The sequence below is a fragment of the Akebia trifoliata genome, chromosome 7, assembly GCF_017979445.1.
Source record: "Akebia trifoliata isolate Shusen 1 chromosome 7, ASM1797944v1, whole genome shotgun sequence".
NCBI lineage: Eukaryota > Viridiplantae > Streptophyta > Magnoliopsida > Ranunculales > Lardizabalaceae > Akebia > Akebia trifoliata.
The window spans coordinates 7,715,263-7,742,600 of NC_141381.1; the positions used below are offsets into that span (position 1 = coordinate 7,715,263).

Here is a 27,338-nt window from a genome sequence, read left to right on the forward strand (position 1 = left end):
AGTTGAATTGATATTGTTAATAAATTTGATCCGTTCATGATTTGGTTAACTCAATGATGGCTTTGAATGGTTCGATAAAATTGATCTAGAGTTAATCAATAATTGGTTTAATTTGGTAAAAAAAAATTGGTTGATTAAGTTAAGATTTCAAATGGATTGGTTAAATTAATTTTAAATTTTCGATTTGGTTGATTGATTAATTTTAATTTGATTGGTTGATTAAGTTTTAATTTTTTATTTTATTATTTTATGTGAAAATTTTCAATTTTCCTAAGTTTGAGGTTTCTAAATTTTTTTGATTTGTATAAATTTTTCAAAAATTTATTTTCAATCAAGTTTTCATAAGAATTAAGGTCTCTAGGTAAAAGTCGGACATCAACGAGTATTTTAGTCGTTTTTTGTGATTTTTTATAAACTTCTTCATTTTTATCAATTTTAGTCTCATTAGACTCGAAATCACAATCTGAGGGTAATACAAGTACTTTCTAAACTTTTTAGAGGTATGGAACCCACAAGGGGTATTTTTATTATTTTATTAATTTTTTCTGATTTTGGCGTGAGGTTTCTTTCAATCTCAACCTGATTATTTCTAAGTCTTAAGGTCATATTTTCCTAGTGTTGTAAGGTCTCTAGGTTACCAAAATGTATAAAGAATCTAAGCGTACGTACTTACTAAATTAAATGTATAATGTAGCGATCCTAGGTGTGCATAATTTTTTTTATGTCAAGTTGTAACGAGTAATAAAGATGAAAATGCTACAAATGGAAAAATTAGAAAAGAAACTCTCAGGCTTTCGAATTCTTCGCATATTATGAGCTCATTAGGAATCCATAACAACTGGGTGACGAATTGTCAAATTAGGCAGATGCAAAAATGAGGTGTCTATAGTCTTTTGATCTATTTTTTTTCTTGTGGATTGTAGATTCTTGCTTCCGTTGGACAATCTCAAATATGTAAATGTTTTAAACTAGATTTCTTTCCAGTTCATAACTCAAAAGAAATTTTGAAAATTGTCTTACCAAAAATTCTATTTAAAATATAAAGAACGATCTTTAATGCTACTATTACAACTATTGAATGACTCAACATACTTCTAGAATTTTTGAATGATTCAACATACTTCTAATCATATCCATAAATGTACGATTACACCTTTCAGTCACACCATTCTGTTGAAGCATATCAGGCATTGTGTATTGTGCACAAATGTCAAATTTTTTAAAAATTTAGCAAATGAACCAGAATTCTGACCTAATTCATTAAATTTACCATAGTATTCATCTTATCTATCTAACCTAATTATTTTAACTGTCCTACTTAACTACATTTATATCTCAATTATAAATAATTGGAGGATATACACAGATGGAGATTTTTTCATGTATCAAATAGACATAATCATGCCTAAAAAGGTCATCTATAATGGTGATAAAGTATCTTTCTCCACTTAAGCATATAATGGGAAAGTATCCACAAATGTCAGTATGTATGATCTCAAGAATTTTTTTACTTTTTGTGATTTTTTTCTTAATATGTTTGGTTTGTTTTTCTTTAACGTAATTCATGGATAATGAAAAATATGTGAAGTCCAAAACTTTGTCTTTCACCAATCTCTTTATCCTAGTTCTAGAGATGTGCCCCCAAACGTTTATACCACAAGATTGAGGAATGTTCATTTATCAAGACATGTTTCAAACTATTTTATTTGTCCACTTTCAAAAGAAACTGAATAACTTAAATTATCTAATATAAATAATAAAAAAATCAAATTTTTAGATATAGTAGGAATATAAAAAATGTTTTTCAGGTTTATCAGATGACTAGTCTTCAATATCAAATGATAGGTTTTCACAACTAACACTTGTGCTTTGAGATGAGTTACCATAAATATGGATTTTTCATTTTGCATCGGTTTTTTATTTGAAAGAAATTCCTACATCGAACTTATAAAAAGAGTTTTGGCTTTTGAATCAATCCATCAGGTATTTGAAAAAACTTCAACTAGATTTGATTTATAACATACAAAAACAAGATAATCTTTTCGAACTAATTTCTGTATTTTGTGAAATCCTTCTTCATCTGTCAAGCCTTGTCACAAAAGTAATATTCTACTCTAATACTATTTTTTCCTTCAACTTGATTTGCATTCCCAGGCCCTTTACCTTTTCCTGATGAATTTTTCTTCTATTTCTTTTACTTTCCTAATTTATTTCTCACTTCTTAAGTCATCATAAAAATAGATTATTTCCCTTCTTATCTCAATCTCAACTCCTATTGAGTACACGTACTAGTCAATTAATTCACGCTCCACTTATCCTTATTGGTGGTATAGTGAATCTTAAAAGGATCGAACTGAGTTGGGAGAGAATTGAGAATAAACTGTACTAGGAAAAAATCATATATGCTCATTCTTAATGCTCTAAGTTCCGCATCTTGTTAGTCATGTTAAGGATATGATCTTGAATTCTTCACACCCTATTGTATTTCATAGTCATCAACTCAGTCATTAAAGTATTTGCAAATAGATTTACATTTTTTTCACATTCTTCATATACTCTTGTGTAATATTAGTCAGAGGTAAGGATGTCTTGATGTTTATAATCATAAACATCAAACTAAGCATATTTGATATTTCCCAAGAGTGAAGGAAATTTTCATGCTCTACCTTACTATTTTCAGTGAGGTCCACAAATTTCATAAAAATAAGTGTTGGGTCAAGATTATAAATGCTTAGAGTGAATTGGATGTGCTCATATCATTCTTAAAAATTAAATTCGATAAGGATTAAAACAGTAAAAGCATAAAAGTGCAGTGAATCAAGACTTAGAATTAAATAAAAACAATGGTCTAGTAAGTGTCTTGAGTTTTATTTGATAATAATAAACTTATTAATATCACCTAAATTTATCCTTTGGGTTAAACTATGTATATTTATTGTTCACTCATTTTAAGGGTAATAATCTAATTTGGCTACCCCATAAGATGAATATAATTTACATAATTTATTCAATTAGTTTTGTTATTTTTGGATATTCAATTTTAGTTCTGTTAAATTTATGTAGATTATATTACATTAACTAGATTTTAATTAGTTAAATGAAATTCTTATTTGAACTAATCTCATTAATATAATTAAGTTTGTCATTATAAATATTATTATTCTTTATTGTTATCCTGATGACCAAAATTTAATGTAATTAAATATTTCATAAATTTTATTAATTTAGACTAATTTGGTAGTTAATAGAATTTATGTACATATGAATTGACAAATAATATTTACTAAACATTTAGGCTACTCGCCAAAAAGTTTCAATAATAATATTGCATAAAATTGTTATAATGTAGGGTCACAATTATGAAAACTTAATGAGGAAGAAACATTAAAACAATGATAATAAGAAAAATAACAATACTTGGAAATCAAGTTATTAACGATTTGAATAGAGTTATTGATAATTACAAATATATTATTTACAAATTTTATTTATTATTAATAAAAAAAACTGAAACTTTATAATTTTCAAATTTAAAATTTTGTGGGTTTGTATAAACCGAATCAAATCAAAATTGAAAATTTTAATGGGTATTGTAGAAATCCAAACGAAATCAAAATCGGAATTTATGAAGCAAAATTGAAATCTAAAAATTATGGGTTTATAAAACCTAAACCGAAAACAAAATCTAAAATTTATGGGTTTTTAAAATCAAAACTAAAATCAAAATATGTAATTTATGAGTTTGTAAAACCCAAACCAAACTTGATATTTATAGTTTATTAACCAAAACGAAATCTGAAATTTATGGATTTGTTACTCAAAACAAAATCTGAAATTTGTGGGTTTTTACCCAAAATGAAAATTGGAATTTATTAGTTTAATAATCATAAAATTTCTACAAGATTTCAAAAGAAATCTAGTCAATGTGACAACGTAAGATTTATATCATTCTAATCTTTATCCATATAACTATAAATTCATAATTTTCCAAGATCAAGAATCATTCATATATCTCAAGAAACCTATTCATGTTCCTAAAGAATAAAGATTAGGGGACTTACTTTATGCCATAAGTTAAACAGATGATTCAAGATTTAATGGAGGTGTGCATTTCTCAATTTTGTGCTTGATCCAATGTGCGCAAATCCCCAATTCACGTGAACCTTTTCACATGTTCTCTAATATCTAGAGTCACTTTCTCTTTCCTCTCCATGTTGGTTCAATCAGGACTTTAGTGATTGATGTAGATCACCACGTTGTAAAACCCTCTCTCTTCTTTGTATACAAGTTATATGCGTACACATGTAATCCTAATATGAGGTGCCAATCTACTTAAATAAATAGAAACATAGGGGTTAAAGATCTTTTAGTAGGATTCCTATTCATCAATATTTTCTAAAATCTAAAAAATATTTCTATAATTAATTATATTGAGATTTACCGTTAATTATTAACTTATCTTAATTGTAGAATCCTTATGTAAGTTAAAAGACTCAAAATGTATAGGTCAAAAGGTCACACGTTATTGGATTCTAACACCCACTACAAGAAAATCATGATTACGTTCAGGGGTGGATTTACAGTGGGAGCAGTGGGGGCAATTGCCCCCACAAGAATTTCTAAAATCAACAGATAATTAAAAAAAAAATTAACATTCTACTGCTTTACCCCCACAGAAGTTTTGAAAATTTTTCTATTTGTAATTTGCCCCCACAGAAAATCAAAAATTAAAGATTTAAAAATAAATAAATAAAACCTCTACTCTAAGGCTCTAACCTTTCTACTGTCCGTCTCTTCTCCAAGGCAGGACGACAACTCGAAATCCCCATCTGTCTCACGATCTACGACTATAAGCCCTTCCATCTCCACCTCCAACCATCATTGAAGTCTCTTCTCTGAAACTCAAGAGAGTCTCACAATTTAGAAGTCCTAGAGGACTCCCTCTCCATCACCACCAGCCGACAAGGGGAGAAGAACACCACCGTCACCACGAATTTGAACCTTGAAGAGTTCTTTGGTATGTACTATCTCTCTCTCTCTCTCCATAGTGGAGATTTTGATTTTGTGAGAGCTTTTTATGTGTGTGAAAGGGGTTTTCAAACCCTAGATGAAAATTGAAGAACACTATGTCAATGGACAAGTAGTCATTGAAGCTGCAAGGGTTTTCCTTGAATCTCAAAAGATTAAACATGATTACATGATGGGGGCGATTCAAGGAACATATGTAAAAATAATGGTTTTTCAAAACATGGGTTAGAGGTTTTGGATTGAGCTGATTTTTTGCGAGGATGGTCACTATGATGAGATGATCATCCTCACTAAAAATCAGCTCAATTTGAAACTTCTAAATCCATCAAAATTGATTTACAAATTATTGACAAAAATTGACAAAAAATCGACGGTCCACATTCTAAATCACTTTTAATGGGGTTAGAAGTTTCAGATTGGACTAATTTTTTTTCCAGATGATCTTCCCATCATAGAGATCATCCTCACTAAAAATAAGCTCAATTTGAAACTTCTAAATCCATCAAAATTGATTTACAAATTATTGACAAATATTGACAAAAGATCACGGTCCACATTCTAAATCACTTTTAATGGGGTTAGAAGTTTCAGATTGGACTAATTTTTTTTCGGATGATCTTCCCATCATAGAGATCATCCTCACAAAAAATCAGCTCAATATGAAACTTCTAACCCATATTTTGAAAATTTATTAATGTTACATTATTTTTACATATGTTTTTTCATATGTCCCTTGATCCTGACCCTTACATGATTCATACTTTGAAACAACTCCATTATCTACTTAGTATGTCACTCGATTTGGAGACCAATTTATTGTGGTACACATGTTTTGTTGCTTACTTGCTTATCTTTTGAACTTCCATGGTTTGTTTGAGGGTTGTTTGTATAATTGTATTGTGTTCATTTTTAATGTTTATACGTCGAGTTGCTCTTTTCCAAGAGATTCAGAATTTCTGTTTCTGATACTAATAGTGAAGAATGTGTGATCCATTTTTGTGAGAAGTCTGATGGAACAAAAATTATGGAATTTTGGGATGAATATAAAAGTATCCCAGATTGTTTCTAGGGTTACGTATCTTAGTTCATCTTCAGTTTCAATACATTTAGAAGTTAATTTCATTGAAAATCACACAGCCTGTAAAAGTTTTATAGGCCTCAAAAGCACTTGTTAAGCATTGTCACCAAACAACCCTAACCTTTCATTACACTTGACCTCGGATGACTTCTATAAGCCTTTACAAGTATTTATCATCTTTCTTTTTTTTTTCGACTATTTGGTAATGGTGCTTAGAGGCACTAAGTTAAGATTGACGAACAAGAAATATCATAAAAAAATCAGTATGTTAGTTAACTTCAATAATCTATAGAGATGGAATGATTGGTGAGGATATGATCCATATAATTAGTGTTATTGGAATAAAATTGAGAGCTTATGAAGCATTAGGTAACCGACTTCCACTGATCAAGGAAATTGTTTACAAGATAACAATAAGACTAGCATGCTTATGGAGGATAATATTGGGTAATCAAGAAATAATTTGTTCATTAATCCGTTTTATGTCTACAGTTGAAATTAATATAAACCTTGTTAAATTGTTAATGAATATTCCCTTCAAATGTGTTGTGTTTCCTTGTTATCATTGCATAAGTATGAGATGTAGTAAAGGCACTGGTGTTAACATTAGTCTTTTAAATAAATGATGTGTATATTTTCTTATCCAGTATGGAATAAATAATTCAATTATATGATATGTTACCAGTAAAAGTTGGTGTGTATATTTTGACAATTTTTTTTAATTTATTTATTTACTACTTTTTATATTTTTTACTCAACCAAGTATAATTTTGTAGGAATCTTTCAATTTATCACCCAATCTAAACCTGATCAGTCAATAATCACTACTCTTCCAATTTTGTTATTCAAGCATCGAAATTAACTTCAAAGGTATTCACTTTAAACTTATGTCGTTATTTCTTTTTATAAATGTATGAAGGACAGAACCCAATTGTTAATTTAGTAATGAAAAATTTATATTTCTTTTATGAATATATAGGGGGGCGGAGCCCTATTATTTACTTTATCAATGAAATATTGCATATACAAAGGGGAGGAGCCCTATTGTTAATTTATTGAAGATATATTGTTATTTTTTTTATGAATATACAGGGGGGCGGAGTCCCATTGTTAATTTTTTGATGAAATATTATTCCTTTCATGAATATATAAGAGTAGAGCCCCATTTGTTAATTATTGATTATGCTTATAAAGTTATGATGTTATTAACTTTAATTTTTATTGTTCATTGAAATTGTTGATTACACAATTGATATTAGATTAGTTCTTATTACCTTTCTTTTATATATAAAACTATTTTTCAATGTTAGATTACATAACTTTCTAAGATAGAATAATATGTATCTTTAATATATAGAAATATGTTAAAAAATTTGATATCTAACTAAATAAATTAAATTTGTGAATCAGATATGAATAAATTTCTTATAAGAAAGTCTAATTTGGAACAACCATCTATTACTCAAGAAATGAATGATCATAATGATGATGACATACGGTGATGTTCAAAACATAGTTGTGTTGAAATCAACCTGGAAGATCTTCCTTCAGATCCTAGGCTACGAATCAAAATTTTGGATTATAATTTTAATGATCGAGACGAAATTCAAAGAGCGTACTTACAAAAAGGCCTATGTCAACCTCGTGAACATAATTTTCCACAAAGAAAGTTTAAGAAGGTGTTACGTCATTTTAATTCAACTTTATTTGATAATTTTGAAAATTGGTTAGAGTATAGTATTACGAAAGATGCTGCATTTTGCTTGTGTTGCTATCTGATGAGAGTTGATTTTGAGGAGCAAGTCGGTGGCGATTCTTTCATTACAGCGGGATTCATAAATTGGAAAAAAAAAGAAATATTTCAAATCCATGTTGGAGGCCCAAATAGCGTTCATAATAAAGCTTGAAGGAAATGTCAAGATTTAATGAATGAAAATCGACATATTGAAGTTGCTTTTTCTCGACAATTTGATCAGGCTAGAAATGAGTATCGGATTCATTTGACTGCAACAATCGATTGTATCCGATTTATTTTACGTCAAGGATTAGTCTTTCGGGGTTATGATGAATCCGAATCTTCAAGAAATCGTGGAAACTTTATTGAACTCCTACAATTTCTTTCAAAAATTGTCAAAAATGTTGTGTTAAAGAATGCTCCAAAGAATCTAAAGATTGTATCTCATGATACACAAAAGGATATCATGCGTTGTATTGCAAGTGAAACTACCAATATAATAGTCAATGATCTTGGAGATAATTTATTTTCTATTTTGGTTGACGAATCTCGTGATGTATCAATCAAAGAACAAATGACAGTTCTGATTCGTTATGTGGATAAAAAAGGATATGTTATTGAGCGATTCCTCGACATTGTCCATGTTAGTGATACAACGATTTTATTGTTGAAAGCAGCAATTGAAGCATTATTCTGAAGACATGGATTAAGTATGTCAAGATTATGTGGACAAGGTTACGACGGGGCTAGTAATATGAGAGGAGAATTTAATGGTCTTAAAAGTCTTATCATGAAAGAAAATCAATCTGCCTTTTATGTTCATTGTTTTACTCATCAACTCCAATTGGCACTTGTAGCTGTTGCAAAAAATCACTGTCAAGTTGCTAATCTTTTCAATATTCTTGCTAATTTGAATGTTGTGGGAGCTTCGTGCAAACGTCGAGATATTCTAAGAGAAAAATGCGTTAGTAATATTATTCAAGCATTGGACAATGGTGAAATTTCAAGTGGGCGTGGTTTGAATTAAGAAACTAGCCTCCAACGAGCTGGTGATACATGTTGGGACTCATATTATGGTACTTTGATGAGCTTGATTTCTATGTTTTCTTCTGTTGTTGAAGTGCTTGTGACTGTTGAAGAAGATGGTACAAATTCTGCAGCAAAGAGGTAAAGCAAGTGCCTTACTAGATTCTATTAAATCTTTTGACTTTGTATTCATCATGCACTTAATGAAAATTATTTTGTGAATTTCAAATGAATTGTCACAAGCACTACAGAGGAAATATCAAGATATTGTAAATGCTTTGGTCTTGGTTAAAGTATCTAAGCAACGGTTACAAACGATGTGAGATATTAGATGAGAATTTTTACTCAATGAAATTTCTTCTTTTTGTGAAAGACATGATATTATTATACCGAGTATGAATGCCATGTCTGTAGTTCGAGGGCGACCACGACGTAATGCTGAACAAGTCACCAATCTACACAATTATCGTGTGAAATTATTTTGTACGGTGTTAGATTTGCAAGTTCAAGAGCTTAATGATCGTTTTACAGAGGGAAACACCGAGCTACTTCATTGTGTGGCATGTTTGAATCCATGTGATTCATTCTCTGCTTTTAATAAGGATAAGTTGATTCGTCTTGCTCAATTTTACCCATCAGAATTTTTTAACGTGAAACTTATGACACTTGATAATCAACTTGAGACTTACATATTTGATGTGCGCTCTGACAATGAATTTTTACAACTTAAAGGAATCGGTGACCTTGCAGAGAAGTTAATTGAAACAAAAAAAAATGTTGTATATCAATTGGTGTATTTGATTTTGAAACTAGCTTTGATACTACCAGTGACAACTGCAACCGTTGAAAAAGCTTTTTCTGCAATGAATATAGTAAAGAGTCGATTGCGTAATCGAATGAGAGATCAATGGATGAATGATTGCTTGGTTACTTATATCGAGAAAGATGTGTTTGATACCATTGATAATGAGATGATCATTCAACGTTTTCAGAATATGAAAACTCAACGGGAACGATTGTGAAGATTTATGTATATGTATCAGTGATTGGATTTTTTTGGAAACGATATGAAAATTTTGTGTATATATTACAAATTTATACTTTTTATAAATGACAAATTATTGAAAATACATGTAGTAAAAATTACTTTTTGTATATTTAAAAAATCAAAATTTAATATTATTAAGGAGTTCATAGTTGCCTCCACGAAAACAAAATCTTAGCTCTGCCCCTGATTACGTTCTTAGTTCTTGACATTCAAGATCATTTCCTATTACCTCAACAAAAAAAAAAAAAAAGTCATTTCTAAATAATAATTATAAAAAAAAACCATATCAAATTGAAAAACATCAACCCAATCAGATTTCAATGGCTCAACTTGAGCTTTGATGAAACAAGCAGCCCTTTACATCAGTGTAACATATTGTCGTGTGTGCACGTATCCCAAGCCTCTTACTACAAGTAGACCATGACCCCATTGGGGAACTAGACAAAATTTATAATCCCAAGAAATTAGTTTGGTTGATTTTCCATTTTTAATATATCATAAATTCTCACGAGAATGTGGTGTAGCTGCACATGTGAGATAGAGAACAGTACAGGCCATAAAAGTAAGCCTGTCAAATCCATGTTCTTTCTTTCTTTTTAATTATTATTTATTTATTTTACCTTTTTTTTTTCTTTCTGTATTTAATGTCAAATCACATCACTTCATAATCACCAAACCTTCAACCTCACAACCTTCTTTCTTTCTCTCCTTTCTGACATTTCAACTCTCTCATTACTTTCTCTTTTTTCTTCTTCTGTTTGTGACTTTCTGTTCTGCTTTTTGGGTCTGTCTCTAATTTTTTTTTTGGTTGGATTTTTTAATAATCTCAACAACAGTTAAAACACCAATGTGGGTAATGGGTTCGCTTCTTTACTACTGAAGAACTAGAAGAAGAAAAAATTTACTTAAAAGAAGCTCCTCTCATGCAACTATTTGTACCTCATTAATTTCTTCCTGTTTCTTTCTCTTTTTTTTTTTTTTTCATAGAGATTGTTATTTGCTCACATTTCAAACAGCAGTGAAGAAATGACTAAAGATGAAGACTATAAGCTTCTCAAGATCCAGGTTTCTCTTTCTCTCTCATACTGTCTTTTGGGGTTCCTTTTTTTTTTCTTTCTGTATTTAATGTCAAATCACATCACTTCATAATCACCAAACCTTCAACCTCACAACCTTCTTTCTTTCTCTCCTATCTGACTTTCAACTCTCTCATTACTTTCTCTTTTTTCTTCTTCTGTTTGTGACTTTCTGTTCTGCTTTTTGGGTCTGTCTCTAATTTTTTTTTTTTGTTGGATTTTTTAATAATCTCAACAACAGTTAAAACACCAATGTGGGTAATGGGCTTGCTTCTTTACTACTGAAGAACAAGAAGAAGAAAAAATTTACTTAAAAGAAGCTCCTCTCATGCAACTATTTGTACCTCCTCATTAATTTCTTCCTGTTTCTTTCTCTTTTTTTTTTTTTTTTTTTTCATAGAGATTGTTATTTGCTCACATTTCAAACAGCACTGAAGAAATGACTAAAGATGAAGACTATAAGCTTCTCAAGATCCAGGTTTCTCTTTCTCTCTCATACTGTCTTTTGGGGTTCCTTTTTTTTTTTCTTTAATTTTAGATCTACAAAGTTGTGAGCTGTTGTTTTCCTCAAAGAAATTTTATGCTTGTTTGTGTTGCTTTTGTTTTCTTCTCCAGACTTTTGTTCTGAAAGTGAATCTACACTGTGATGGGTGTAAGCAGAAAGTGAAGAAACTCCTTCAAAAAATTGAAGGTATTTTCTCTCTCTTTCTCTCTCACTATGTCTTAGAAGTTCTTGTTGGTGGGTTTTATTTGAAAACTGTGAAAACTATAGTATGGGTTTCAGTTTGTTCACCACTACTGATCTGTTCATCTTTTGTTTCTTTCTATTTTTAAGGTGGGTTTGGTATAAAGTCATGGAAACCCATTGTAGATATTCTGATTCTAGCTTTGAAAGGTTGTAGGTTTGGTGATTTAATTACTGTTTCCCCTCAAAATCATCAAAACCCATGAAAAATTCTCTGTTTTAAGCTAGAAATTTCAGATACAGAACAGTGGGAATCCTATAAAACCCTAACATTCTTCTAGGTGGGTTTGGGGATAAAATCATGGAAACCGATTGTAGACATTCTGATTTTTCAGCTATTTATTATATTTCACTGTTCATATTTTATTTATTTGATATATATCTTTTTATTTATTTATTTAGGTGTGTACAAAGTAAATATTGACGCAGAACAACAAAAGGTTACAGTTTCAGGAAATGTAGATTCTGCAACTTTGATCAAGAAATTGGTTAGATCTGGTAAATATGCAGAACTATGGCCTCAGAAGACCAACCAAAACCAAAACCAAAACCAAAAACAACAACAACATCAACAGCAGCCCAATTGCACCAAAGATAAGAACAACAAAAACCAAATGCAAGGTCTCATGAAAGGCCTTGAAGCCTTTAAAAACCAGCACAAATTCCCCACATTCATCTCCAATGGACATGACTGCGGCAATGATGACGAAGATGAAGACGATGACAATGAAGACGACGAGTTGCAGTTTCTTCGAGAGAGAGCGAACCAAATCGCTCTACTTAGGCAGCAAGCCAATGTAGCCAACAATGTGAAGAATGCCACTTTGAACAACAATGGTAAAATTCTTAATGGTGGTCAAAAAGGAAGAAACCCTAACCCTAACCCTAACCCTAACCTTATCCCTAATCAGAATTTGGGTATGAGAGGTACTACAAATGGAGGGATTGATCAGAAAAACATGTTGGCAGCAAAGATGAACAATGCCCATTTTGGTGCTAGTGGTGGAAATGGAAATGTTGGTGAGGGCAAGAGAGTAAATGACATCAATACCATGATGGGTCTAGCAGGTTTTCATGGCCATGGACGTGGAGGAAGTAATGGGTTAGGTTTTCAAGCTCAACCCAACAATGGGTTACTTCAAGGGTCTTCTGCAGGGTTCCCAATCAACTCATCTGGTGGGCTTACAACAGGTGGGCCTCAACATCATCACCAATCATCACCTATGATGATGACCAACTTGAATGGGTATCAGTACAACACCAACAATCCTTCTTCATTGATGATGAACATGCAACCACAGATGATGTATCATAGGGCCCCATTCATCCCTCCAAATACTGGGTTTTATTATGATAACTATAGTCCTGTGCCACACCATACCAGTTACCCTGATAACAATGGAGGTGATTACTCAGCCTCTCATATGTTTAATGATGAGAACACAAACAGTTGTGTGATCATGTAAAAAAAATGAAAAATGGGTTACTGAGTGGTGAGAAATAAGAGGAATAGAGAGAAGAAATCTTAATCTGAAGTTTTTTTTTCTTTGTTGAGTACCCAACTATGAATCTATTTTAGTTTGTGTAGTTGTGACTCTTGTTTGGGGAATTTTTTTTTTTTTGTTTGTTTGTCTGTCTTTGCTTTGTGTGATGTGTGATCATTAATATATATTTTTGATTGTATTCTAATGGTTAAGGTGTTTATTTTTATTGACAATTGATATATAGTGATTGGGGTGGAGTGGGTTGGGTTTTGGGTGTGATAGATTAATGATTTTCTGGTAGATGAGCAAGTGTGTTCCACGTGCACTATGTATGTGATTGTGAGCAGAGGAGATATTATTACTTGTGTGGGCAACATGGTTGGGCAGGACTGGAGACAGTATGACTATGAACAGGATAAGGGGTTTAGATTTTTTTTTTTTTTTGTATAAGTGTTCTTTATATTATTTTAAGGTACCCTCCCTTTAATGGTTTCAAAAAGAGATTACTTACAGTTTATTTATTTATTAATTATTATTAAATTCTTAACAATTGTTTCTTACTGCAATAATTCTCTTTTTCATCCATTTCAAGAAGTAAGAAGGATATTTAGATAAGAAAATGACCAAAAATGATAAAAATATTAATTTATGTTGCAAGCTTTAATATTCTTGTGGTTGGAAATCAGGGTATATGTTTTTTTTTTTTATTATTTATTGCTAAATGCACGTGGTTTTGGTACGTGGCTTTGATGTGGTAAGGGCACATAATTGTATCCCGATGTAAAAGATATATGGTTATGTGCTCTTGCCACTCTTACCACATCAGCTGCGTACCCAAAATCTCGTGCATTCATCAAGATTTTTTTTTTTTTTGTTACTTTGAAAGTTTGAAGATGAGTGTGGGACTAGCTCATCTCCCTGTTTGGCCTAGTGGGCTGCGTCCCTTCCACTATTAGAGAGTCGTTCCATTCTTGGCTCGTGTGGGGGTACTGCCTTTAGAAGGTCCAAGCAAATCTTATGGAGCCTTCTCTCCTTTGCCGTATGTTGGACTCTTCGGAAAGAATGGATCTTCAAGAACAAGAAAGGCATTATCCAAGACATTATTTTCTCGTATTTTGGGTTCGAAGAGTTCAAGGGCACTTTCTTTGACGACTTCCTTTCACGTTGGGACCTAGTTTGTAATGTAGAGCCACCTTAACGGGTGCTGGTTATTTTTTTTTTTTTGTATCTTGCCTTGTTTTTTTCCCTTTCTTCTCACTCTTGTATCTTTTTAGGGTCGGTCTACTCGACCGCCCTTTGTAATGAATCAGTTTTTTTAACTTATAAATTTTTTTTAATATCCAAATCCTCGATCCAGACCCAAAGTTATCAGATCAGATCATATCGCTAGTTGATTGGACCTGATCCAATAAAAGGGCCTAGACTTTATGAAGAGTTATCAGTATATTTTTCTGGGTATTTTTAAAATATCCAAAAATAAATAAATAAATAAAATCAATATTAAAGAAAATCATAAATCCCTATTTGATTTCTTTTAAATTATTAAAAAAGAAACTGTGATTCTAAAATGCACTTTGCATTGTTCTATTAAATAAATCTCCTAATTATTTCATAACAATAAAATAAGATCTAATCCTACCACCAATTACCCTTAATGCTTCTTTTTTCTATCTATCCTTGTTCTACAAAATAAACTCTGTAACTCATACGGAAAAACAAAAAAAAACTATGCCTCTGATCACGCCACTTGACGCTTATGAAGAAGATATTTGAACCAGTAAGCAGACATCTTCGGATACCTCCTAAGGTTCTTGAAGTCGATGTAGACGATACCAAACCTTGACGTGTACCCTAATCTCCATTCAAAGTTATCAACCAACGACCATGCAAAATAACCAATCACATTTGCTCCATCGTCGATCGCCTTCTTTAATTCAATCAAATAGTTTCTATAAAATTCGATTCTTCTGGTGTCATGCAGTCCCTTATACATGGTAACATTACCAGGATCATCCATGCCTACACAATCAAATATTCATAAAATAAAATTTAGGCCCTTTTTATATACTTTATAACAAAATGAAAATTTTGAATCGAAAAGAAAGAAAAAAAATTCCCTAAGAGGTGTCATCCAAAATTTTGAAGATTAATAGGATGAGTCGAACTAATCACCAATTATTATTTCTATTTTTTTTAACTAATCGGTGATTTTTAAGTTTATAATCAATCTAATTTTTTTTTTTTCAAATTCTTATCAATACATATGGTTTATGCGATTGGTCTATTCGGGATTCTCTGAAATCCTGGATTTTCTTTTCTGTGAGTAATTTTTTTTTTCAATACAAGTACAAAAGTTCTATTTAGGGAGATTCCATTAGCAAACCAATTTTTACTTGCACCACCAATTATTTTAAAATTTAATGTTTATCCACTTATAGTTTGGTGTGTTATAAGTAAAAATAATGGTGTGGTAATAGAATCTCTCAAAATTATTGTTATTAGTGAGAGTTTATCTTACCATTTTCAGCTAAAATCATTGTTGGGTTACCATAACGCTCTTTCACATATGTCAAAGCTTTGTACATGCCTGATGGTACATTGTAAAGCCAGTCAGAGTGCTCCTACAAATGTTCAACATGTCAAAGAAAATCACCAATCAAATACATCAGAGCATCAAGCATTATTTTGAAACTCGAAACTAAACTTGATCAACTCGAATGTCAATTAAATAACTCATGACTCAAACTTGGAATCTTCAAAGATTTTCTTACCTTTGGTCCAATTAGAACCCCATTGCGATCATCTGTCAGTTTACACAAAAAAGAAAGAAACTTACATAATTTCATTAATAAAAGAAACTATTGAACAATAAATTGTATACGTTTTAGGTTAACAACTATCACATCCTTGAGTTTTTCAAACTTTTTCTTAAAAAATATTTATTATTTTGTCTTTTACTTAAAAAAAAAAAAAAAAAAAAAGAAGTAAGGATTACAATGACATTTTTGTAAATATCAAATATCAGCACATTTAAAATAAATTATTTACGAAAATGTCTTTGCACAATGTATTGTCAAAGATGCATCATTGCATTTTGCCCTATAAGATAAAATAATAAATATTTTTTGTAAAATCTTAAATCATGAAAATTGTTAATGTCCCCTTAAGGTCTTGAACGTTAAGATTTCTAATTAGATAAAAAAGTGATAGTAGACTTACATGTGATTAAGGCATCCCAATCATTCTGATAATCTGTGACGTTTTGTTTCGTATTGTTATGCCGATGAGATGCATAGTTAGAAGTATATTGGTTAATACCCACAAAATCGAATGAACCTTTCACCATCTTAACCTCTTCCTTAGTGAACTTAGGAAGTCTTCTTCCAACTATGTTTTGCATTGTCTTTGGGTACTCTCCATATACAATTGGATGAAGAAACCTAAAAAACCAAAGAAAATCAATCAATTAATTTACTAATTAATTATCATATTTAATTATTTGATCTAAGGGGAGTGTTCGGAGGCCCTAAAGAGAGCCAAACATTGTGCCAAACATTTTTCAAAACATGAGTTAAAAGTTTTGGAATGGGCTGATTTTTGTCTAACCCTAATTTACAAGTTGAAGAATCGTGGACTGTTATATTTTTTATAAATCATTTTTGATGGGGTTAAAAGTTTCAGAATGGGCTGATTTTTGGTGAGGATGATCTCCTAATCATAGAGATTATCCTCACAAAAAATCAGCCAATTCCAAAACATACATTGAAAAAATGTTTGGCACAATGTTTAGCTTTCTTTAGGGCCTCCGAACGCCACCCTTGATCTAATTATGTTGAGGCTATTACCATCCGACATGAAAGTCCCTTGCTCTTTGAGCTGCATATTGGTCAGCCTTCGATCTTGTAAGTGGTTCATACCAAACAAAATCTAAAATAATTCCAATCCTCCCTTTTTGCTTTTCCTATAAATTTATATGTTCACATATATATTAGTTTGATACTTCAAACTTAGATTAATGTAGAAAATTGGCATGAAAAGCAACAATAACAACGAAAAAAATGTAAATCAAAATAAAAAAAACAAGACAAAAAATTTACGTGGTTCAGTAGAATTACCTATATTTATGGGTAATGATGAGAACTTGTTACTATTTTTGGAAAAAAAATATACAATGATGTTGTCCCTAGAGCACAAAATATGAATCTTTTTTTTTTTTCTATCCATAGAAACTACCAACAGAATACAAGGTAAAAACATAACATGGATCAAGACAATTGCATCAAAAGTTTGGTTTTTAATTACCTGATATTTTTCACGATATCTTTGAACTGCGGCCGCGTGGGATAAGATAAGATTATGAGTGACAATGTAGGGCTCAGTCGCGGAGTTTCCAACTGTGCAATTTCCAAATTCTTTGGAACATCTTCCAGGAGCAAAGAAGCCAGTGTCATATCCAAAAACAGCAACCACTCTTGGTTCATTGAATGTCATCCAATTTTTCACTCTATCGCCGAATGTTTTGAAACAAAACTCTGCATAATCTGCGAAATCTTTCCTGTATATTTGGATCATTATTAATCAAATTCTGATTCTATTATAGAAACTTATAAAAAAACAAAAAGAGAGTACAGTTTATTAAAAAATATATTATTTATCAAAAATGTGTTTATTTATTTATTTTTACCAAAGGGTATTTGTTGGGTTATGCCTTCTATTCTTGTATATGGAGAGTTGTTGTAGATTCAACCCGGATCTTTTGGTGATCTGTTAATGACCCGTATGACTCGTTTAATTGGTAATGTGTGTATTGGGCCATTTGGGTTTGATTTGGATCCGACCTGTTTACCCTCTTTATAACCCTAAGCATATAAAGAGTAAGAGATGAAACCCTAAGGAGGAGAGAGATATACGAGAGGTAGTGAAATTGTAATGCAGTTCTTCTTCTGTTATCATAGTGAAATAACCGTTTTTGCCCATGGATGTAGGTCGATGTTTTGACCGAATCATGTATATATTGTGTCTTGGAGATTATTATTGTTCTTATTGATTAATACTTTGTATCTGAGGGTTTTCTCTAACAGTATCTAACATTTTGGCAAATTACTTACCCTTTTTTGGGAAAACATCCAACTTTTAGACCATTTTGATTGACTTGAGAGAACTACTCTAGGATGAAAAATGACCTCTAAAATATGGAGAAATGGTAAATTTTTAATTGCTTTGAAGTTACATGGACCAAAGAACAATTAGAACTGATGAATTGGGTTCAATCACAATTTTAAAACTTGAAAATTTGACTTCTAGAATACTTTAAAAAATAATTTTAATATGTTGATATAAAAAAAAAAAAAAAAATAAATAATGATTTGGGTTTTTAGTTTTATTTTTTTTACATAATTTATTTTTCCCGAGTCATCGGAAAATTACCCTCATATGAATGAACAACTAATTTAAATTAGACATTAACCAAGATCAATAATATTGTACTTACACAACTTCAGAGCTCAACAATCCATTGTATCGCTTCTCGAGTGCTTCTGGAAGATCATAGTGATAGAGATTCGCATATGGAGTAATGCCTATTGGTTTCACATAATGTACCAAACTTTAATTTATTAAAATCCACATTATCAATAACAACAAGGATCAAATTAAATCGTTACGTATAATGTAGAACAATAGAAGAATTTAATTCCCAAGATATTATGGGCTTCGAATGCTAGCATCCTAAAACCTTTAATTTGTAAAAATACTCTAAAAAATATTTATTATTTCATCTTCAAACGAAAAAAAAAAAATGAAAAAATACCATTAGATGATAACAAAGAGATTCTTAATTTTACATTAAAAGTTAAAAAATAAAAAGAATTAAAAAAAACATTTTTATGGTAATTTTGGAGAACTCTAGATAAAGAATACTATCGTTCCCATAAGGCCTTGGATGTTAGCATTCTGAACACTAAAAATATAAAAGAAGTCCAATATTGCATAATAAATAGTCCATCTTTAATTTTCTAGAAATTAATTACCTCTTTCAAGCAAGTAGTCAATCAACCTGTTGTAATAAGCAACTCCTTTCCAGTTTATTTCCCCCGTTCCATCTTTAAAAAAAAAAAAAAAAAATTAAATTTTCATTAAAAGAAAAAAAAAAAAGAGTTCTTTATCACGATTTTAATAAGGCTATTTTCAAAACTAAATGTAATAATAAAGATTTATTAAAATTAATTACTTGGAAAAATTCTGGACCATGAGATTGAGAAGCGGTACGCATCAAAGTTCAACTTTGCCATGATATCCACATCTTCCTGCAATCAAAACTCAATTTTGATATTAATATGATATTGATGGTTGTTTTGTCGAATACGATATTTATAGACGAACTTTTAAGTATTTTTGATACACAATCAAATCATGATTTTAAATCTCGAAAAATCGAGTCAAGTAAACTAAATAACTACAAAATTCTAGCACTCCTCAAGGACTTTCAATGGGCAAGCTTAGGTTGGTCTTAGAAGTATTTCAAGTTTTCAATTATGTTCTAAGAGGACTACAATTTAAAGAAAAAAAAAATTAATTAAGAAATTTAAGCTAGAGAAACAAGAAATTAACCTTATATCACAAGCATCATCTTGAAATAAAATAGACAGATATAGGCCTATTAAGAAGTGGGCCCCAAATTTATTTTACTTAATATTCTATTTTGGGCCGAAAAGGGTCAGTCGTGGCTTCTAGCCCAGCCCATATTTAATTGGTTTGAGAATGATAAGCCCAACTCTACTTTACGGGTTCAAGTAACTGGGCTTTAACCCTTATTTTTGGGCCGAACTAACCATCTCTCCAATTCAACTCTGCCAATAATTGAGTCAACTCAATATAACTCAGACCACAGCTCGAAAATATACTGATGAGGAATTTGTTCGAGTCCCTATAATATTTTTTGCTCTCACAATAAATAAATAATTTATTAATATGTTAATTTTTTTTTTCAAAATAAAATAAAATAAAATAAAATAAAAACTATATAATAAAAATAAGTATAATTATAATTAAGAAAAAAAAAAAAAAGAAACTTTACTTTGTAATGGTGATACTGATCCACTGTAACATCTCCCGTAGCATTGTTTGCTACAACACCAGGAGTTTTAACAAATTCATCCCAAATACTGGGCCCTCTACCCTCCTTATTTGCCATTCCTTCTACTTGATATGCTGATGTGGCAGTACCGAACACAAAATCCTTGGGAAAACTCCTTCTAAGTCCACCCTTATTGAATCGGATAGTCTCTGGCCTTGAAGCTGCACCAGACTCTGATCCATATGCGATGCATAGGATAACTAACAAGAGGAGAGAATGCATTAGCAATCGAGACTTCATGGTGAGTGATATTAGAAAGACGAGAGAATTATTATTTTAGAATGAGAGAGTTAGAGCTGTGAGTATGAGACTTTATATAGAGATGAGAGAGTTGTTGAGCTTTCCCCAACTCACGTAAACGTGTCCTATGTATGTTCGGATAAAGACTTTGATTAGGACTGAAACTCGACTCTACGTAAAGTCAAGCTGAGTCGACTCAGAATCAATTGTATTCCAAACTGAGCCACTCCCAAAACTTGATGGACTCAACGATTTGAGTCAAACTTGAAAGTATGGTTGAATCAGCTAAAAAATGGATCAAGTTCGACTCGTTGGACACTATGAGTCAAAGTGGAGTCTCCTAATTTGAATGTGAATCTATCTAATTAATAGTCCCACATCGCCCAAAAATATATTCATGTATTGGTTTAAAATAAGATAGTGCAAAGAGAAGTTATGGTAACCGTGACGAAGCGATTGGGCCTTCTTGCCTTATAAGGCTGGATTTAGCCCAGGAAAGTCCCCGGGCCTATTTTCGCAGAGATGTGGACTTGGAAACGAGTGTACTTTGGGGGAGACATCGTTCACCTTGTGTGAGTGAGGGCAGAGACACGTGTGGAGCCTAGGTTTCCCCCCGAAGATCCTTTGGCCAATTTGTACAGTTATTCGCTTAGTCCTCTTGGACTAACAGAACGGGGATTACGATCACGGTTACCCAATTTTTTTATTTATTTTTGAGGCATTTTATCAAACAGTTGCTCTCTCCCAAGCTCACAAAACTCTAAAATATTTTCATTATTGAGGCATTTCATCAAACAGTTGGAATGTGCTCTCTCTCCCAAGCTCACAATTTTTTCTTTTTTTCAAAAGGAGAACTCTTCAAATAAGAGATTTTTATCGAGGCATTTTATCAAACAGTTGCCCTCTCTCCCAAGCTCACAAAACTCTAAAATATATTCATTATTGAGGCATTTTATCAAACAGTTGGAATGTGCTCTCTCTCTCTCTCTCTCAAGCTCGCAAAATTTTTTATTTTAAAAGGAGAACTCTTCACATAAGAGAGCAGACGATAAAATCGGCAAATCAATGAATTAATTTATTATTTATCGATTAAATTTTTAGTCTTGGCCAAGTCCAACTATCAAATCTTAATTTTTTTTATTACAAATAACTTCTAATTTTTTTTTTTTAAACAATCTATTTTCTTATTTATCTTTCTAAGATGATTGATTTTATAAAATCTTACCAAACACCTTTTATAGCTCTCATTATTAATTATAAATCGATAATTGATTATGAAACTCATAAATCAAGATTGCAAAACGACCCTTAATTATGTGTACAATTAGTTTATAATGAAATCAACAAAAATGTTTAATTTTTATGATTTGATCTGATTCTCGTAAAAGTTAGAAGCCGAAAAGTAAGTCAAAGGCAGCTTCTCTTTCTGACCCAATTTTTAACTTCTAGCTTTTTGGGTAAGTTAGAAGCACATTTCAACCAAACAACAATTTTATTTGCAAAATCTGTTCTATAAGCCCAAAAGCGAAACCCACAAGCATTAAGATTAGAGAACTACTATTGGCACCCCAACTTTTACTTATGTACACCCGAATATAAAATATATATATATATAAAAGAAAAGTGATGGTTGAAAAAAAAGAGTAAAAGTTGGGGGTGCAAATAGAAGCTCTTTCTCTTTAATTATTTATTTATTTTTTTGGGTCTAGGATTTTATGAGATATAATGGCAAACAACTATTGAAATTGTTTAAACAAAAGTTATAATGTTTGGAATGTTTAGATTATTATCTCAATCAAACCTTGAGATTGATTTAATTGGGGTGCTAATAGCAGCTCTACAAGATTACTTACGTGTTTGATATGTTTTGAGTTCTATGAACACAACCAAGTTGGATCAAAGAATGGACCACCAAAATATCTTACTTATTCGGCTATCGAGCAAGCATTAATTATACAATTTCTTCAAATGATTTAAAAGAATGTGGATAAAGATAGTAAAAGCGGATGTGATCACTATTTCAAATCTTTTTGAGAAGGCTTTGATGATGACGATATTAAGATTTTGATATTAATTAGCAATTTTCCTCCTTTTATAAAACAAGAAGTCCTACCTAATTTTCTTTTGTACCTAATTTTCTTTTGTAGAAAGTTGGATTGGAGTTGATAGGCAACACTTGCAATGTTGGATGGTGTGGGAACCAATACTTTAAAAGTTACCACATATTACCAAACACATTAAAAATTACCAAACCACCTTTAAAATAATTATAAAAAAAGAATTTGTAACTCATAACCTTAAGATTGTGTTTGGATTGAGAGAAGTGCAGAGAAGAGAAACTCAATTTCTCTCCTTTATATGGAGATGGTCGAAATCCTTACCTTGTATTCTCGATCAATTTTGTCCAACACCTTAGCCTTTAATTTTATCTTTAAAATAACATAAAAATTTTAAATAACAAATTATGAATTAAAATCCTTGCTTATGAATCTTAAACTCAAATATTTGCCATGAATAATATAAACAAAGAAAAGTTAGTGTTTTTACCTTATTCATCTCTGAAATTCTTTAGAGAGATCTCTACGTTTGCAAGGTACGTAAAACCGAAAATTTGCGTTCACAGTATTTTGCAATTATGAGTATTTACAACTTCTTGCTTATCAAATCCTTAGTAATATCTCTGAAAAATTCTTGTAAATTTTTGTGAGTGCTTGGCTAACAAAGAAAATGTAAAAATTGGATTATATTATTTGTCTACAACACACCTGATTAGAATGACAAGATGGATGCACCAACCTACATCAATCTCTCCAAGTCGATAATCTTGTCTTCAAGCCCCATTTGATGCACGCAAATAAGCAAGAAATCAAAAGCTCGATATGTGCGGCTGAACACCCAAAATCATAACCCCACCACTTCAAAGGCACATTACAAGCAATTAAACAAAATTTCATATCCAAAAGGGATCCTACAATTCTCATTTAAAAATCCATTAAAACATTGATAAAGCTACCAATTTCCTCCAAGCCTCAAATCAATAAACCTCCCCAAAGACCAAAAGGCAAGAGAATTCTATTCTTGAATATGGATTTAATTAAAGCAAAAGGGTCTAGATGGGTTCTTCTACAAAAGTATCACATAAGCAAAAGGGTTCTTCTACAAAAGCATCACATAAACAAAAGCCCAAAGTGAGATTAATGGATTTAACAAAATCCCAATCAACTAAACAAATCAACAAGTCTTCCAATCCACTTCAGATCAATAAGACAAAAGCCCACTACAACCAAAGAGCCCACAAACAAAAATCCAGACCCATTAGCAAATTTCATCCAAGATCTCTAGGGTTACAAAAGGAACAGAGATGTAAACCCACATACTTAAGAAACCACAAAGCAATCACAAAACAAAAATGTTGTACAAGCATACCAAGCAGAACTAAATATTTATAGGCTTAGGAATTTTTTATTGTAAACTTGTAGTTGGTTCGTGCCAATCAAGACTAAATATTTATAAGTGTAGACACCCCAATTTGAATGGGTCTCACTCGAAAAGGACTTTAAAAAAATCATTTTCTATTAAAAACCAGTCAACAGGCCTAAAGGTCCAAATCTTCGAAAACTTGACCTTTTTTTATATTTTTGTCAGATTTCTAGGGAATAAATTAGAAAATTCTATTCTTGCATATAAAATCTGAAATTACTATTTTAGATTTTAGTAATTTCTATTTTCTAGCTTAGAGAGTTGCTGATTTGAATTACTTTGTTTTAATAATTTCTTTACTATTTATTCTGTAACGTTTCTCTTGAAATAATAAGAAAGAATTCTTCTTCTTCTAAAAACTTTAATGGTATCAGAGCCTCGTGCTCTTTTTTCTCCTTCTTCTTCTGATAATGTCGTATAAGTCGGCGATGGCCAGCATCCAAAGAAATACTATTGTCTCTTCCGACTTTTCAAGTACTTCTGAAACCATTCCGCCCAATCCCACTATTCCTTCCATACCTGTATCTACTGATTACTATTTTCAGACTTTAGCCCTTTGTTTCACTGTTACAAAACTCAATGGACACAACTATCTTGAGTGGGCTCAGTCCGTAAAATTGACGATCGATGACAGAGGCAAAATTGGGTATTTGATTGGCGAAACAGCGAAACCTGCTACTGGTAATTCTAATATAAAAAAATGACAGTTCGATAATTCTCTTGTTATTGCTTGGCTAATCAATTCCATGGAACCTTGACATTGGAAAATCTCACCTATTTCTTCCCACTGCTTAAGATGTTTGGGAAGCCGTTCAAGATCTTTATTCGGATCTAGAGAATTCTTCTCAAATTTTTGAGTTGAAAACTCAACTCTGGAGATTTAAGTAGAATGATCGGGATGTTACTACGTATTACAACGAATTGGTAACGTTATGGTAGGAACTTGATCAGTGTTATGATGATGTCTAGGAGAAGTTGAACGACTACACTCGTCACAAGAAGAGAGAGGAAAACGACAGGGTTTACATGTTTTTAGCCGGCCTTAATCGGAGTTTGGATGAGGTACGAGGCCGCATCCTCGGTAGGAAGCCATTGCCTGCTATTTGGGAAGTTTTCTCTGAAGTTAGACGTGAAGAGTCAAAGAGAAAAATCATATTGCACAACACCGAACTTGTTTTCAACCTGGAACCTGACAACTCTGCTCTTGTGTCAAGAGGTGTTGATTCTGACAACGACGGGCGTAAGAAAATGTGGTGTGAACATTGCAAAAAATTGTGGCATACGAAAGAGACATGTTGGAAGCTTTATGGTAAACCAACAAATTGGAAGTCAAAATCCAAACGTGACGGTCGTGCTTACCAAACCATTGCCGAAGATACTCAGGAGCCTTTTACCAACTTGGATGTAGTCATTTTTACTAAGGAGCAATTAGAGCACCTATACAAATTGTTTCAACTTTCAAAACTGTCCTTAACTCCGTCTTGTTCTTTGGTACATAAGGGTAACTCTCTTACTACTGCATTTTTCGATATTTTTCGTTACTCTACTCTTTCTTGGATAATTGATTCTGGTGCAACTGATCATATGACTGGTTGATCCAAATTGTTCTCATCTTATAGTCCTTGTGTAGGCAATAAAAAGGTCAAAATTGCAGATGATTCACTCTCAGTAATTGCTGGGATAGGAATTATCAAACTCACGTTGTTATTAACCCTCCATGATGTGCTTCATGTTCCCAATTTATCTTGCAATTTATTGTCCATCAGTAAAATTACCTTTGATCATCAGTGTCAAACTAATTTCTATTCTTCTCATTGTGAGTTTCAGGAATTGATTACGGGGAGGATGATTGGCAGTGCTAAGGAAAAAGATGGACTCTATTATTTTGATGATGGACCTAACTCAAGTAGACGATGTCCAAGTACTTGCTTAAGTTTTGTTTCTATTTCCAAAGATAATGATATTATGTTATGGCATTATAGGTTAAGCCATCCTAGTTTTCAGTACTTAAAATACTTGTTTCTGTAGACACCCCATTTTTGCACTCGCCTGATTAATCAACTCGTCAACCCGATCGCAATGGTTCCCAATGATGGATGTTTATTCCAATGCTTTATTTTGTTGCCAGATATGTTTCAGAAATCCGGATGAGGTATCTCGAACTGACAAAACTTAGAAACCACGCTACGCTAGGAAAATACGACCCTAGGAATATAGAAATCATCATTTTGCAGATCAAAAAGAAGCTTCACGATAAAAATCACTAAAAATGACCAAATTACCAAAATACCCCTAACATCAAAATAACCCTAGAGCCTACATTACGCTTAGGAAAACCCATTCAAACACATAAAACAACAAATCGAAACCAAATAAATCATTTCGCTAATTTTCACAGAATTTGACAAAATTACGAAAATACCCCTCATAAAATTCACGACCATTTCACATAAAAAATTTCATAAATAATAAAAACCAACATTCCCATTGAATTCCTTATGAAAAACTGATTCCAAAACATCCTGGACCATTGAAAAACGACTTAAAACGTAAAAAATCCTCTCCGAAGGCAAAACGATAATTTTACAACTTTAATAAATTAAAATTTTGAAATTAATAAATAAATCATTATATAACGTAAATTGAAACATTAAAGTCAATCAAGTAAGACTAAAGTCAAGATATTAAAAGTCAACCAAGAAAGATTAAAGTCAAAATATTAAAGTCAATCTCATAAGACTAAAGTCAAAACCCTAAATCAAAACCCTAATCTAAACTAATCAAGTCAATCTCATGAGACTAAAGTCAAAATCCTAATCTAAACTAATCAAGTCAATCTCATAAGACTAAAAGTCAAAATCCTAAATTAAAACCCTAAAGATTAAGTCCATCTCATGAGACCAAAGTCTAAACCCTAATTGAAACCCTAATTCTCCTAAAAAACTTTATAAATAGGAGCCTCCACACCCTATTTTCGTATCAAAGAAAAAACCCTAGAAAAAGTAGGTAAAGAAGCCTCCACAACCTCCCCAAAACCCTAATTTTGGAGTCCCAACTCCTTACCTAACACCCCTACTTTGATTTTAGCCTAAAAAACCCCTAGAAAGCTTTCAAAAACACCTGAAAAATCCATAATAAATTCAAAGCATCCAGATCCAAGAAGGAGATACCTTGCCTCGGATATTAGAAATCAGATCCGGAGACAGAATAAAGCAGGGAATACGGTACAAGGAGTAGTTTCACTAGATCTGAGGGAATAGAAC

General features: G+C 31.7%; 2 protein-coding genes, 1 non-coding gene and 1 pseudogene across 4 annotated transcripts; 3 read left to right on the forward strand and 1 right to left on the reverse strand.

Moving 5' to 3' along the window:
• The window catches only part of LOC147398156 (uncharacterized), a 26,320-nt pseudogene extending 16,243 nt beyond the window's left edge, over window positions 1-10,077 (forward strand).
• LOC147398157 (Heavy metal transport/detoxification superfamily protein) lies at window positions 4,870-13,345 on the forward strand. 2 transcript variants are annotated; one of them, XM_086447308.1, is made up of 5 exons: window positions 4,870-5,017; window positions 6,883-6,976; window positions 10,903-10,980; window positions 11,607-11,682; window positions 12,139-13,345. In XM_086447308.1, the coding sequence occupies exons 3-5, from the start codon at window positions 10,942-10,944 to the stop codon at window positions 13,200-13,202; spliced, it is 1,179 nt and encodes a 392-aa protein (XP_086303434.1). In that variant the 5' UTR covers window positions 4,870-5,017; window positions 6,883-6,976; window positions 10,903-10,941; the 3' UTR covers window positions 13,203-13,345. The 2 variants fall into 2 exon arrangements, with proteins under 2 accessions (XP_086303434.1, XP_086303433.1); XM_086447307.1 differs by lacking the exons at window positions 4,870-5,017; window positions 6,883-6,976; window positions 10,903-10,980 and adding an exon at window positions 11,068-11,469.
• Window positions 13,346-14,722: 1,377 nt separating this feature from the next.
• Window positions 14,723-20,619, reverse strand: LOC147398158 (beta-glucosidase 44-like). Its single transcript, XM_086448942.1, has 10 exons — window positions 20,296-20,619; window positions 19,450-19,525; window positions 19,250-19,321; window positions 18,712-18,799; window positions 17,523-17,775; window positions 17,066-17,181; window positions 16,440-16,660; window positions 15,992-16,023; window positions 15,739-15,841; window positions 14,723-15,239 (listed from the first exon to the last, which is right to left on the reverse strand). Exons 1-10 carry the CDS (start codon window positions 20,593-20,595, stop codon window positions 14,959-14,961), a joined length of 1,542 nt encoding a protein of 513 aa, XP_086305068.1. The 5' UTR covers window positions 20,596-20,619; the 3' UTR covers window positions 14,723-14,958.
• A 413-nt stretch (window positions 20,620-21,032) lies between these two features.
• On the forward strand, window positions 21,033-21,289 carry LOC147398159 (RNase MRP). Its single transcript, XR_015180208.1, has one exon.
• Window positions 21,290-27,338: the final 6,049 nt, after the last annotated feature.

Excerpts from the sequence above, each read along its gene's own strand:
- LOC147398158 (XM_086448942.1), bottom strand. The coding sequence starts at position 20,595 with ATGAAGTCTCGATTGCTAATGCATTCTCTCCTCTTGTTAGTTATCCTA. Across the intron at positions 18,800-19,249 it reads TGACTACTTGCTTGAAAGAG|GCATTACTCCATATGCGAAT; the intron begins GTAATTAATTTC and ends TGAAACCAATAG. Across the intron at positions 15,842-15,991 it reads GGGTTCTAATTGGACCAAAG|GAGCACTCTGACTGGCTTTA; the intron begins GTAAGAAAATCT and ends GAACATTTGTAG.
- LOC147398157 (XM_086447308.1), top strand. The coding sequence starts at position 10,942 with ATGACTAAAGATGAAGACTATAAGCTTCTCAAGATCCAG. Across the intron at positions 10,981-11,606 it reads ATAAGCTTCTCAAGATCCAG|ACTTTTGTTCTGAAAGTGAA; the intron begins GTTTCTCTTTCT and ends TTTCTTCTCCAG. Across the intron at positions 11,683-12,138 it reads ACTCCTTCAAAAAATTGAAG|GTGTGTACAAAGTAAATATT; the intron begins GTATTTTCTCTC and ends TTATTTATTTAG.